The 14676-nt window shown below is 39.8% G+C and overlaps 1 protein-coding gene across 3 annotated transcripts in view; it reads right to left on the reverse strand.

Moving 5' to 3' along the window:
- The window catches only part of FANCC (FA complementation group C), a 135846-nt gene that overhangs the window by 25040 nt on the left and 96130 nt on the right, over nucleotides 1-14676 (reverse strand). For all 3 annotated transcript variants that reach the window (XM_067568985.1, XM_067568984.1, XM_067568983.1), the window contains one exon: nucleotides 5406-5458. In XM_067568985.1, coding sequence (XP_067425086.1) covers nucleotides 5406-5458 — 53 coding nt within the window. The remainder of the gene's footprint in view (nucleotides 1-5405; nucleotides 5459-14676) is intronic.

The raw sequence follows: 14676 nt of genomic DNA on the forward strand, positions 1-14676 counted from the left end.
GGATGCACCGTGGTGAAGCATGTTGTCAGTTTCTAAGCAGACTTGTGCCCTTGACATTGTAACACATAGTGATACAGCTGGTCATCTATTTTGACAGTCGCTGTACTGTAACAGTTTGACCTCTCACTCCTTCCACACAGGAAATAAATAGCTGGGAAAACCCTGAAAGGGCTTTTTCTTGACCAGATAAAAAGCAAAAGCTCCACGTACATCCAGATTGTGCAGCCTTCATTCATCTTTGTGAGCATGTGGCTTTTGGAAGGAAACAGGTAAGTATACTGACTAGTTTAGGTGAAAAATCAGATATCATCTTACACAGAAATTTAGAGTGAGGCCTAAGTTGGACCTTGTCTTTATAGAAAACGGTATATAGTGCAGCTGGGACAAGTGCACATAAAACTCTCCCATTCTCCTAGAGGAGGTGACAGGCACTATGAAAGCCACCTTTGCTGACAAGTGCAGAAGTGAAAAGGAAGCTAAAGGCCAAAATGGAGGGTCTCATAAGAGTGGACAATACTAAATTTAAATCCCAAGTTGGCACTGAATCCCAAATAAGTGGGAACAAACTATCTAGTTGTGATAGGATTAGTAAAAACAGTTCTACCATTGATTCGCAAATGAAACAATAAGATAGCAGCCAGATAGAATCTAATGGAGCTGAGAGCCCAACCTGACTCCTTAAGATGTAAAAGCTAGTCCAGAATTGTTTGAATCAGCAACACATCATGGTAGGCCACCCATATGAAGAAGCATTTCCACTTATTAAGGTAAGCTGCTCTTGTGGAAGGTTTTCTACTATTAAGGAGAACATTCTGGACTTCCATTGAACAGTGAACCTCCTGTGCATTTGATCACTGATGAACCACGCCCTCATGTGCAGCACCTGAGGATTCAGGTGTAGCACTCACACATGATTCTGAATTAGGAGATTTATGGTTAGTGGCATGAGCAAGGGTTCCTAAGTAGACAGACTGTATAAATCAGAGTACTACAGCTGCCTCGGCCAGGCTGCAGCTATAAGGATTTTTCTGCCTCAATCTTGTTTCAGCTTGAGAAAATGACACAAGGAATCAGGGGTATTGGTGGGTACCATAGGAACAGGAAAGTGCCCAAAACTGACTCGGGGCTGTGACTCACCCTGGAACAGAAAAGAAGATATTTCCTGTTTTTCCGAGTCATAAAGAGATCCACCTTTGGAAAACCCCATGTGAAATACCACAGCTAGGATGGTTACACTGAGAGACCATTTGTTGTCCAAGTTAAAGTATCTGCTCAAGCGATCCACCAGGCCATTTTGAACACACAGCAGGTGAGGCGCCCTAAGAATAACCAAGCTCTGTATGCATAAGTTCCACAGCTTGATTGTCTCGTGACACACGTTGTGTGACCTGGCACCCCCTTGTTTGTTCACCGGAGCCAATGAGTGCAGCACCTGCAACAGTGCTGATGGCAGTACCAACAGGCATACAGGGTCTCTCACCACCACATAGGCCTCCAGTGATGTCGAAACCAATTGAGCTGATTGTCACCATAATCTTCTACAAGTGGCCTGTTGTTGTCACTAAGGAAGACAAACCCCAGAGACCTTGACATAGGCTCCCCTGGTGTCGGGCAAGGCCAGGAGGCCTGCCAGACCCAAAACAAAGAAAAGAAAAAAATAGCAGATAAAATGAAAATAAGCCAGAAAAAACATCCAAGGAATAAAAAAACAGTCACACCGCTTTATTCGCAAAGAACAAGGCTCTGAATATAAAATGTTCCAACTCCTGATGGTAAAAAGGAACTGAAGGAGGGGAGGGGTAGCTCCGCTATTTATACCTCCATGAAAAGCATGAGGAACCAAGAATAGGTGGGGTCACCCTGCAGGTACCATTAGGGAAAACTTTCCACACCAGTGCATGAGAGGCGCACACACCTACAGCACAATGGATATATGCAAGAACACAAAGAACTGGAGGTTCTAATGCTTAACAGTATCCCAAGAGAAGCGGTGGACTTCTAAAATCAGACTGAGCAACACTTTAGAAAATATACTGTAGGGCACAGTCCTGCATTGTTAGGGAGAATGATTGAATGACCTAAGTAGTCTTTTCCATTTCTAACGTCTATGTTTTCCACTCTGCCAAAGAATATCAGCATGAAAGGTGTGATCCTTCACTCTCCCAACCCCATTTTTTTAAAGTAGTGTTTAACACACCACAACAAACCAATAAATGACAAATTCTGACTCCCCGTGGAATGGTCACAGAGGATCCAGTACACTATGGAACATGTGCAGGTCTGCTCTTTTATCATGTATACCATATGATTTGGGGAGGGAAACTGGTAGATCTGTAAGCACACAAATCGACTGGTCTTTCCTGCTCCAGCCACAAACAGGGCCACAGTAACAGCAACGGCTACTGCAACTCTCTGGCTGCATTAGTAGCTGTAGAATGGCTCCACTGCCACTATGGATATCACTACATTTCAATTAAACATCCACAGCTGGCCCGTGCCAGCTGACTCGAGGTCACAGAGCTGTTCAATTGCAGTATAGATGTCTGGGCTTAGGAAGCAGCCCAGGCTCTGGGACCCTCGCAGGGTCCTACAGCCCGAGCCCAAATATCTACATTTCAGTTAAACAGCCCAAGCCCGATCCCAAATCAGCTGGCATGGGCCAGCCGCAGGTTTTTAATTGCTTATATGGCCTAAGATAGATAATTTCTTCCCACATTTCCTACAAAGGTCCCTGTACCAATCTTGTATATTTGGCCTTGACAAATGGTTCAGGACTTGCCTAATTGTGTATAACTGCACAAGAAAGAAAATAAATTCTATGGCAATTCCACTGGCTTTGCAGCATATTCACAACCAAAAACACGAAGGAATGTGTATTTCAACTTTCTTTAAGGGTTTCCAATTTTCACCCCCATCTTTTGCATGCTGTAAAGAGGAAATTAAATTAGCTGTGAAGCAATTTAGTGCCACGGAAATCAGAATTCTTGCTGCAGAATTTAGGTCCAGTGTACCACAGGTCCCTGATAATAATTTACTATTATTTTGAGACATCAAACTGCTGAAAACTAAGCGGTTTCCAAATGTATGTAAAATAGTATCTCACCTGCATCTTAGTCAGAGAACTCATCAATCAGAGATGTTTTATAACTACCACCAAGGGAATTTAATTTGAAATTTAAACAATTGTGAAAGAAACTGTCTCTTTTCCTGAGGACAGTTCAACTTTAACATTCTGTGATTGAAAGAAGAAAATCCGATGCCAGTGAACACCTCTCATCTAAACTGTCAATCCAATATTATGCAATTCCCAGGAAACAGATATATTCCTAAAAGCTATTTTTCCTTATGAAGCAGAACATTTGATGACCTGTGGCTCACCAATGTTCGGCTTACACTAAATATACCATCATGTTATTAAAACTGCTACTTTATCTGTGTGTAGCAGAGCTAGCTGCAAGAGTGATATAAGTAAATGAGTGAAAGTGATAGTCAAGTAAAGGAAAAAAGAAAACACTGAAAACCCACTACAAAGAATTGGAAGCCCCCATGTGGTGAATTGTGTATAATGCGTCAGGTTATTCAAATGCACTGAAAAACACACATTCCTTATCTACTGGTTGTTCAGTACCTTACTAATATAAAGATCAGATTCAGTATCATGGTTGAAGATAGCCAGCACACTTGTGTGAGGTCTTATCAACAGGGGCAAATACCTCAGTTAATCCTCAAGACTTTACACTGCCAACAGTACAATAATTATTGAATATTTACATTTTAATATACTATATTTCAACCACAAGTTTGTATTGAAATATAAAACAAATTCAAGCTTTCAGTTTTGAGGGCCAAAGTATAATCTAGTCAGTTGTATCAACAATAGTTCTTGGGCCCAGATCCGCAAAGGGACCTAGATGCCTTAACCACAGATTTTTGTGCCTAAATCCCAGTTTAAGGCATCACTGCGATCCACAAAACGCCCACTTGGCTGCCGCCCAACACTGAAAGTGCCTAAGCTCACTCACCATCTAAATTTCTACTATAGATGCTCCCTAGGCTCCTAACTTTGTTCTTCTGGGCAAATGCAGTGCTGCCTCATTCTAGGCATCTGGACAATTATTTCTTATGCAAGCCCCAATGCGAACCACAAATCAGGGGAAGATAGGTGGAAAAATGCCTGTCTCACTTCCAGGGCACTCTTTGAGCACACCTAACCAGATCATGTCCCATTCAAAATATGACAGCAGCAGGTAGTGGTCATGGTGCCACCACTGCTCACATTATAAACTTTTAGTCCAGTTGTTAAAGCACTCAATCAGGATCAATTCCCCCTCTTCCCTCCCTGCCTGATGAAAAGAAAGAATCTGAACAGGGGTCTCCCAACTCTCAGGAGAGTGCTCTAACCACTGAGTATGGGATATTTTTATGTGGCGATCCCTCAGTCTCTCCTGTTTAAGCTGTTCCACTGTGTATACATGGTTGTAAGAGTCACTGGAGCAAGGAGACTGGACACTGGGTCCCCTACCTCCCAGGTTGGTGCCCCAACTACCAGGCTACAGAGTCATTCTGTCACTCTCTCTCTTTGACAAAACACCTATGTTTATACATAGTGGAACAGTTTCAGCAGGAGACTCATGTTAGACTATCAATAGCCAAGTGGTTTGGGCGCTCTCCTGAGAGACGACTGTTCAAATCCTTTCTCAGAATCAGGGAGAGGGGGAAACTGAATCTTAGTCTCCCACATCCTGGATGAATGCTGTAACTGCTGAGTTAAGAGTTATAAAGTGGGTGGCATCACCTCCTCCTCTTTCCCTTCTCCCTAACATTTTGTGCAGAATGAGGCAGGCACCTAACTCATTCTTGCAAAAAGTGGCTTAGCCACCTAAACTACCTAACTATGAAAGGGGTTCCCGGTTGTGGATTGCAAGCACAGATAGAAGCCTGGGTTTAGGTTCCTAACTCTGTGAAATGGATGGGGCTTAGGACACACCCCTCTTATCACCATTTCCCATTGGCTAGCTTAGGCAGCTCTCTGCCTAGCCTGCTGGCTTGTGGATCTCATTGTTGTTCCAGTGATTTTCTAGGCACCTAAAAATTAGGAATTGCAATGTCTAAGTCACCTGTGTGAATCTGGGCCATAATGCCTTTTATATGAGGATCTCAAGGTGCTTCACATTCATTAGGTTTTACAACACTACATGACATAGGTGGTATACTCATTTTACAGAAGAATAAGATAAAGCACAGAGTTTATCTGAGATCACATTACTAAACAGTGACACAGCCAGGCTCCAAAATGCCTAACTCACAGTCCTCTATGTTTATAACCAATAAGATCCCTCATATACATATTTAATCTAAAAGTTGAAAATTTAAAATCCTTCCCTGTAAAAGTTACCGAAACTTACTTGAAAATTTCATCGACAATTCTGAAGATGGCAGGGTGGCATGCTACTTGTGGCTATCAAAAAAGAAATGAAAGAAAATTAGACACTAATTAAGATGCAACTCATACACAATTAGCTTTCATTATACAATGTACAGCATTGCCAGTGGATACTACTATGCTGCAGTTACTAAACTAGAGATCTTGGACCAAACCTTGTAAAGTGTTCAGCATCTCTCAGGATTAGACGCCTTAGACCAACCTTGGGGTTGGTCCTGCCTTGAGCAGGAGGTTAGACTAGATGACCTCCTGAGGTCCCTTCCAACCCTAATCCTCTAGGATTCTATGAAAAATAACTGTGTAACAAAGGAAGAAGTGAGACTGTCAGTAATATTAGGCAGACCAGATAGTTCATAGATGTACACATCAGGGATCCAGAGCACTGTATTACAAGCATCACTAAAAATACTAAGGGTTGCAGACAGATGAAAAGGGATTGCTACACATGTAACTCCTGCAGCCAAGTGGCAGGAGCAGAGTAGCAAACTTTTTTCTTTTCTTTATAGACTATCCTTTTTGGATGCAATTTGATGTTCTGGTTATATCAACAAAATTAATTACAAGAAATTAATTTGCCTTCTTTTCTCTCTCATGGTTCAGCAACTACAGCATTCACTTTGGTCTGAAACATTTTTTCATAATCCCATACCCTTCTATGTATCTTGGCATTTCTAATGTGACTTAAAAACATTTACTGCATCTTACAGACCAAAAGTATATTTTTAAATTAGTGAAGATTTTCCGTCTTCTCTGTGCCATGATATAACACAACACACAAAACCATCGCATTTTAAGGCAGTTATTATATGAAATGGTATATTAGTAAATGTAAGCCCAAAAATAAACCCACATTTTTCACTTATAAGATCTATGTAGGCTCTTCTACAGCACCCATAACAGTGGCAATAAAATAACCACTTGCATAAACCTCCATTTTAATTTTTATAAAACAAAAAAAGTGACATAGGCATGATTTTTTGCAAAGGAAAATACTTGAAGATTTCATAAGAAAGCAAGTCCTGAAGAATAATTCATTTTTAAAAAGTGTATAATAAAATACTTATTATAGACTTCAGGATCCAGGGATGGAACAGTGTGCTTTCACATATTATTTACTCTGATGACCCATACTCAAAGTGCCTGAAGCACCAGTCTAAACAAAAATTCTGTGCATCTAGTTCAAGCTGCAAAGCACTTAGATAGTTTTTTTAAAAACAGCATATGGATAAAAGAAGAGTTTACCAGATACAGAAACCTTAAAAAAGATAGTAATTAGTATAAATTGTCTAAGAAAGCTCTGAAAAGGCCAGCTGCTTATTTCTCCCAGTTGTCTTTACCATATTGGAAATATTAGGTGGCACCTTATTTTCATGTTTTAACACTCATTTTTTCTGTCATACAGCTGTAGTTGTCATATTGAACATATGCCACCTAGTGTTCAAGAGTATTCACAGCTGGCTCTTTAGACGTGATAAAAACATGCAGCTTGTTGCAAGGCTGAAGTCTCGAAACATCCAGTGCTTAAATGAAAACTGGGTGGATGAGTCAGGACATAATTTTTATAGGAAAATATTGTTATTTTAAGGTACTTTACAAAATATATTGATACCTTTTAGTTATTTAGGGTAAATAGTCAAATTGAACCATCTTTGTTTTATTTTTATTTTTTCAGCTACAGCCTATAGATCTTTTAAAATAACATAATTTGTTTACTTCTGTATAAAAAGCTCAATTTTTCCATAAGTTTCAGGGCAAATATTATAACAGTTTTATTAAATTATCACTTTATGATACCTTCACATTACAATTACAATTTTTACAAAAATTAAAATTTGTTATCAAATTAAGTAACCTAAGGAATAATGTACTGGTTGTATCATTAATTTGCATACTTAATTTAATAATCTATATTTTAATGTAATTGAAACTGACATAATTTCCAGTCTTTTGTACTTGAATTTCATAAGCCTTGGGTCTCTTGCTGCAGAATTAAGGTCAAATTTGATGCAGAGCTCACGGGGCTTTGCCTATAACTGTTGCTAGTGCTTTTCCTATAGTAGCACAATGAGAGTACAGTGACTGTATAAGCAAACAAGCCATTTGCTTGCTTGTGAGGTCAACAGTGGTCACATTGCCACTGGATACTGAAGGTTGTTTTAAAGAGGACCTGTTCTTTGAAAAAAGCCCAAATACACTGTTTTATGCAAGGAACAGAACTTTTCCATCCAACTCAGTGCAGGGTGCAGTGAAATAGCGCAGTCACTACCAGAGCCCATGTCTTATTGTTTGTATTATCATAGTCCCTAGGAGCCATAGTAATGGATCAAGACCCCATTGTGCTAGGCGCTATACAAACACAGAACAAAAAGATGGCTTCTACCCCAATGACCTTTCCAATCTAAGGATAAGACATGAGACAACAGATGGATACAGACAGATGAGAAAATATTGGTGATTGGCAGAGAAAGTTACTTACTTTATAGTGACTGGAGGTTATTCGAGATATGTGTGGTCCCTATCTCTATTCCACTATGGACATGCATGCATTCCATCTGCCTGAAGCCAGAGAATTTTGAAAACAGTGCCCATTGGTCCATATATGCACGCTGGCTCACTTCATGCCTCCAACCAAGGAGATAACAGATGGGACAGACCCATTGTTTCTCCAGTTCCTTCTCCATCATGAATGAGAAAAGATCCGAAGCAGAGGGGAAGGAGAGCAGGTAGTGAAATACAGATAGGGACCACATATCTCACGGAACCTCCAGTTACTATAAGGTAAGTAATTTTCTCTTTTTCTTTGAGTGGTGGTCCCTCTGTATATTCAACTGTGGGTGGTTACTCATATAGGAGAATGACGTGCAGCCATACATGGCAGAGCTGAACAAAGGAGTGCTGTTTCAAAAGAGGCATCAGTGGAGGAGTCCTGGACCAAGGCATGATATTTAGCAAACGTTTGGACTGAGCTTCACATAGTTGCCTTACAAATATCAAGCAGAAACACAACTTGAAGCAATGCAACAGACGTTGCTTGAGCTCTTGTGGAATGTGCTCTTACCCCATGAGGAGAAGGAAGATTAGACAACTGAGAGCAGAGCAAGTTAAAGCCCGAGATCCATTTTGAGATTCTTTAAGAGGATATAGCCTGACCCCTGAGCTTCTCCGCTATGGTAACAAACAGTCTAGGGTAGTGTTTATCAAGCTTTTTGATAGCAAGGACCGGCTTGCTGCCTTCCTAAACTGTGCCAGGGAGATCTCAGGGCTGGTCATTGAGAAACAATGGTCTAGGGAATTTCCTGAATGTTTTCATCCTCTGCAGGTGAAAGGCTATGGCTCACTGAACATTAAGGGAACAGAGCCTCCTTTCTTCTGAGGATGTGTGGGGCTTTGGGAAGAACACAGTACTTCTTAGTAAATAGACTGGTTCAGGTGAAACTCAGAGACTACTTTGGGTGTGAATTTAGGGTGTATACATAATGAAAATTTGTCCTTATGGAGGACAAGGAGGATCTGCCATCAATACCCCAAGCTCACCAACCTTGCTGGCTGAGGTGATGGCTACCAGGAACGCAACCTTCATGGATAGGAGAGACATGGACCAAGAAGTAAAGGAGGCTTAGTGAGTACTGAGAGAACAAGGTTCAAGTCTCATTGAGGAGTAGGCTCTCTTACAGGTGGGAAAGGTTCTGGTTAGGCCTTTCCAGAATCTGCTAGTCAGAGGGTATGCGAAGATAGAGCTACTCTATCGAAGGCAAATGATACGCACTGATTGCTGTCAAGTTAACCTGTTAGGAACTGACACACAAACCTGCTGTCTTCAAAGAAAGAATATGGTCCAGAATGACAGGAATATCTGTGGCTTCTGGAGAAATATGTCTTTGATGCACCCAAGCAAAGAAATGCTTCCACTTGGCTAGGTAACATTTCCTAGTGGAATCCTTCCTGCTATTGGAAAGGATGTTCTGTACAGCTTCAGAACACAATTGGTCTAAGGACAATGACCATCCAAAAACCAGGCTCCAAGATGAAGTAGCCATTGGTTGGAATGCCTGATATTGCTGTACCCTTGAGCCAGGAGATTGGGAAACATAAGAATAATGATTGGTGCCCGAGATGACATCTCGGGTAGAAGGTAAGGAAACCAAAACTGGAAGTAACTGGGCCAGCTGGAAGTAATGAGAATAACTTGTGCCCTTTCCTGCTGAATCTTGTGCAAAACTTGAGGCAGGAGTGGTAGCAGACTAAATGGATTTTTTCAGGATTTACACAGACACCCAGAAAAGAGAGCCTTTGGACTGCCAGTTTGGCAAGTATACAGTTTGAAGCCTTGCTTCTAGGCAATGAAGGCAGAGTCTTGCAAAAGGTGTGACATAAACACGAGGCCATATGGCCTAGGAGAGAGAGACAGGTCTTGACAGGCACTCGGATTGGTTATGATCTGGTGTATGATAACGTTCATAGCCTGAAATCTGTCTCTTGGCAAGTAAATCCTTCCCATGATGGAATTTAAGGATGCCCTGATGAAGCAAAGTTCCTGCCCTTCTGGGTATGGATGGGGAATGAACAGTAGTTACTGCACCTTGCCCCGATGGGGGCTTCTCCAAGGTAGTAAAAGCAGCATTGGTGGTTGTCACTGACTGAGAAGGATCATGGGCAGGAAGAACAATTTTGAAGGCTGGAGTCCTGGGCATAGTCCAGCACCCAAAAGAGGCATGGGGAGGTGGGGGCTTCCTAGGTCAAGGAGACTAACTATAAAACATTAAAACTATCAGATAAAATCTTTAAAACTTTAGAAAATAAAAACTATTTACAGATATATATATATATATAGATAGATATATTTTCACAGATGAAGAAAGCTGAAGCTTCAAACATTGGAGGTTCCAATCCAGACCAAGCATCAGTGAGAAGGAATGAGAGAGGCAGGCAGTCCACCCCACTCTTTATCTCATTGGTCACAAGCATACGGTTAGCCAGGGCACATGTGCAGACCAACGGACACTGCTTTCAATATTCTCCAGCTCCGGGCACATGGAGAGCATGTGTACCCACAATGGAATAGACATAGAGACCATAACTCGAAGAAGATGGCACTTTCAGGATGCCACGGTTATTACCTAATCTTTTCAAAAGAGACCATAGGATCTCACGTCCCAGGTAGCCCTTGAGCTTACCTTGGCAAACCATCTCTCATGCATGTAAAACAGCATCACAAAAAACCTTGCAATACTGACATTGTATCTTCTGGACCCTCACCCCATCAATTTCAAAATTCGCATGATCTGTAGAGCACAAATAACCCTAGAATGCACAGCCATACTACAGGATATTGGAATTGCAGGTATGATCTAAGATTACATATTCAGATGTATGTTTCTTATACAATCAAAGACATTGGCACTTATTTCTTTTCCTTTTTAAAAGGAAATTAAATGCAAAAAATTGCATTATGGCAGTGACACTAGACACTAGACAATCATGTAAAATTCAACTACTTTTTCTATTATGCATTTTTCTGATCCTACAATTGATAATAACAATAACTGATTTAACAGTAAACACAAAACAAATATATAGAGAAATAAGAAAGGAGAGAATGTTTATATGCCTATACATATACATGATAAGGTATGTATAAAGTAACAAACACCTATCTGTTATATGTTTTATTAATCAATATGTCTTAATATGCTTCACATAAAAAGTATTATCCTCAAAAAGTTCATACAGCTGAAGAAACTTAAGTAGAGAAGCTAAGTGACTTGCCGAAGATCACACAGCAAATGAATGGAAGAGATGGGAACAGAAGTAAAGTCCTCTGGACTTTCAGTCTCATGTCCTATTCATTGGATCCAGCTGTTCTATGGCTAAATAACTCTAACTTTAAGAAACTATTACACTTTATACTTTATCAAATTGTTTGTATTTCCAAGTTTTATTTTGTATTTCCAAAAATATTACTTAATTAGTGATAAACATGTCACTATTGAATTTTTGTTTTAACTTGAACTAGTACCAAATGCATCTTTGTTCTAAGTATACAAACCTATTTTAAGCACTTTAGATTTAGCTGACTTTTAGTCATAAGTACTAAGCTACTGAAAGTTTTCTGTTAGTAATTTTAAATTATATAACTTGGTGAGTTCAATGATTTATTCACATGCTTAAAGGACTCCTACCTGGAAGACAGAAAAGCTCTTCAGGGATACAGAACATTAGAGGAAACTAGTTCATGAGCAGTTAACTGAAGTGTCAGTCCAAATTTGCTGCAAAGCGAACTCTGATTTTATTTTCAATAGCTATTAAAAAGAGAATACCGCTTAATATCTTTGTTTAGAATTCTTGTAGTGAAGAGCATGAGGAATTCACAAAGAGCACAAATAAAATGAATCCACACATTTCTCAGTGTTTCAACTCAAGGATATATCCTTTCGAAGGTGGATTCTTTTATAATATACACTGTTAAGGAAATTAATTGTATCTGTTGAACTTTACTTAGCTAGGATACCCTACAAGAAAATTCAACTTAAAACAAAAATTGTCTTGACTCTCCCAGTTTCTCTCTTACACCTTCCCCATCTTTGTTCTTTGCCTCTTTCACTCTCAAGTCTGGCTGCCCAGAATGTAACTGTATGGATCAGTCAAAGCATGAGGGCAATGCAGGGGCATAGGAACCAGAATACAACTCCAAACTTTAGTATCCTGTATTGCAGAACAACAGAGTCAAGCACAACAAAGTGTCACCCACCCACCTTTCACTCTGCAGTGCTGAATCAAAAACAATAGCATTTGAGCTCCATAACCTGAATTTCAGCTGGAAAGCATAACATACTTTTGATTCTGGGTCAGACTTGGGAAAGTTGATGATGCCAAAAGAACTGCATACTTACAGAATGGATTACAATGCCAAGGATGACATGGGTTTTAAGGGTCAGAACCTAAAGCCAAGGATTAAGATCTTTTTGTGCCCTATCTTTCAAAGGAGCATAACTACTTCTGCTTCCAAAAAGTATCAAATAAAATCTGCACAGACATTACTATTGACACTTATTTGTCTATATGTGCAGGTAGTGGGGGGATTGTACAGAAAGCATTAAATGTGTCTGTAAAGGAAGTTATCTTAAAAAAAAAGCATCTCTAATTTGCAAGTTAAGATTTTAGTTTAATAAGTTTAATACATCACATCATAGATATTACAAACACATATATGTATACACACACACATATATATAATACACCTATGTACACTTTAATCCTTTTGGAAAATGCAAGACCTTCCAATTCCTGAGAGGCCAAAGAACTCACGTAGGTCATTTCACTATATGCAACGTGTATAACATTTATCTTTTGTTTTTATTTCTTCCTGGTACTTACAGAATTTAACTAATTCCAGTTTCTCCCAAGAGATGGAAACACAATTAACAGCACACTATATAAAATACAAGAACATCACACTCTAATTACAGTTGGGTTTCTTTCAGACTAAAGCAGTCTTCTGTCTGGGTCCTGCAGATCTCCAAGATATTTACCTACAGTTATGTCACTGTACTGAGATAATTCATTGTGATAAATGACTTAGATGATGCAGTTCTGAAGCAGCTTATTCACATTACCTTTTTAATCATTAAGTCACAAAACCAATTTTTTTCTGATTACTTTTTTCATACTGTATTGTTTTTACTGAAAATAAACCAATTAGTTATTTTTGTCTCATCATTTTGTATTGTAATTGCCATGAACCATAAGGCACATAGAGGTCACATCCTGGAAATGTCATAATCAATCAAATAAACAAAACACATACTCTCATATCCCTAAATAAATGTTCTAAATATATTTTAGACAGGATATATTCATCATGTTGATAGATCCAAAGTTTCTTCCTACTGTAATCTAAATACCATTTAAAATAGCATGTAGTAAGGGAATTATTAGACTCACTGAACACTACTCTGACCACATGATCCACTCCACCTGTTCCTTCTACCCTGCTTCACCGCAAGAAGGTCAAGCTTCCTGTCTTCTCCCTCTCAACTGTACCCCCATCCCCTCTTGCATACTCTTGTCTCTTAATACATTGCCCATAACCAACAAAGCAAGGCTTATCTGCCTATTTGTCAAATTCTCATATTTGTGCCTTCATCCACATTATCCTTTTGTGCCTTCATCCACTTATATCATAGTGCCCTCATCTACTTCTCCTGTGTATCTGTGTGTCATTTGTCTTCTTAGAGTGAAAATTCTTTGCGGCAGGGGCTGAATTTTCAAACATGTACAATAGGAATATGCCCAGAACAATATGGTCCCAATCCTGCTGTGGAGCACTGGGTCTGAATGTAATATAAATATTAAATAAATAAATAATAAATGAAAGATTAAGATAGAGATTTTACTTTATTTCTATACTGAACCCATGTTTTTTGCAAGCTACATATAGTACCTAGATATTATGGTAAATGATGGCTTTTGAAATGCAGAGGGATGGATAGATGGATAAGAAAGTTATATTATATGGATTATGGGAGAGATGTAATCCTGTGACCACTTTATAGGTGGAAAAGAGGAAACTGAGAAAGTACACAGGGACAGAACCTTTTGTAATCTTGAATTCTGAAATGTTCAGATCCCTGACTGAGCATAAGCGGGGTCAATGCTAGCAGTTATGTAGCTTGCGAGCATGGTACACAACTCCTACAGTGGGGATCTGCAGAGGCAATTAATAAGAAAGAGTTATCTACACCTTTCTGTAACTTGTTCTTCTAGATGTGTTGCACAGGTCCAGTCCACTGTAGGGGTGTGTGCACGCCCCATGCACAGTTGTCAAAGATCTTTTTCCCGCATCACTATCCATCAGTTTCAGTGCCCACTGCCATTGCATGCAGGTATAAGAGGATGGAGCCACCCCAAACCCCTCAGTTCCTCTTACTGAGATAGATTTTGATAGAGAGGGGAAGGAGAATGGGTCGTGGAATGGATATGTGCAACACATCTCGGAGAACAACAGTTACAAACAGGTAGGCAGCTGTTTCTTCTTCTTTGAGTGATTGCAGATGTTCATTCTACTGTAGGTGACTCACAAGCAGATTAACCTGGAGGTGGGCTTGGAGTCTACTGGAACAGAAATTGGAGAACCACCACCTCCAACAGTGGCATTGCTCCTGGACTGATTGTCTACAGCATAATGAGAAGGTAACATGGGCACTGGTGGCCAAGTTGTCCAGAATAGGTAGCTG

The sequence above is a fragment of the Emydura macquarii genome, unplaced genomic scaffold (assembly GCF_026122565.2).
Source record: "Emydura macquarii macquarii isolate MOO-44397 ecotype Brisbane River unplaced genomic scaffold, CSIRO-AGI_Emac_v2 contig_2897, whole genome shotgun sequence".
Classification (NCBI taxonomy): Eukaryota; Metazoa; Chordata; order Testudines; family Chelidae; genus Emydura; species Emydura macquarii.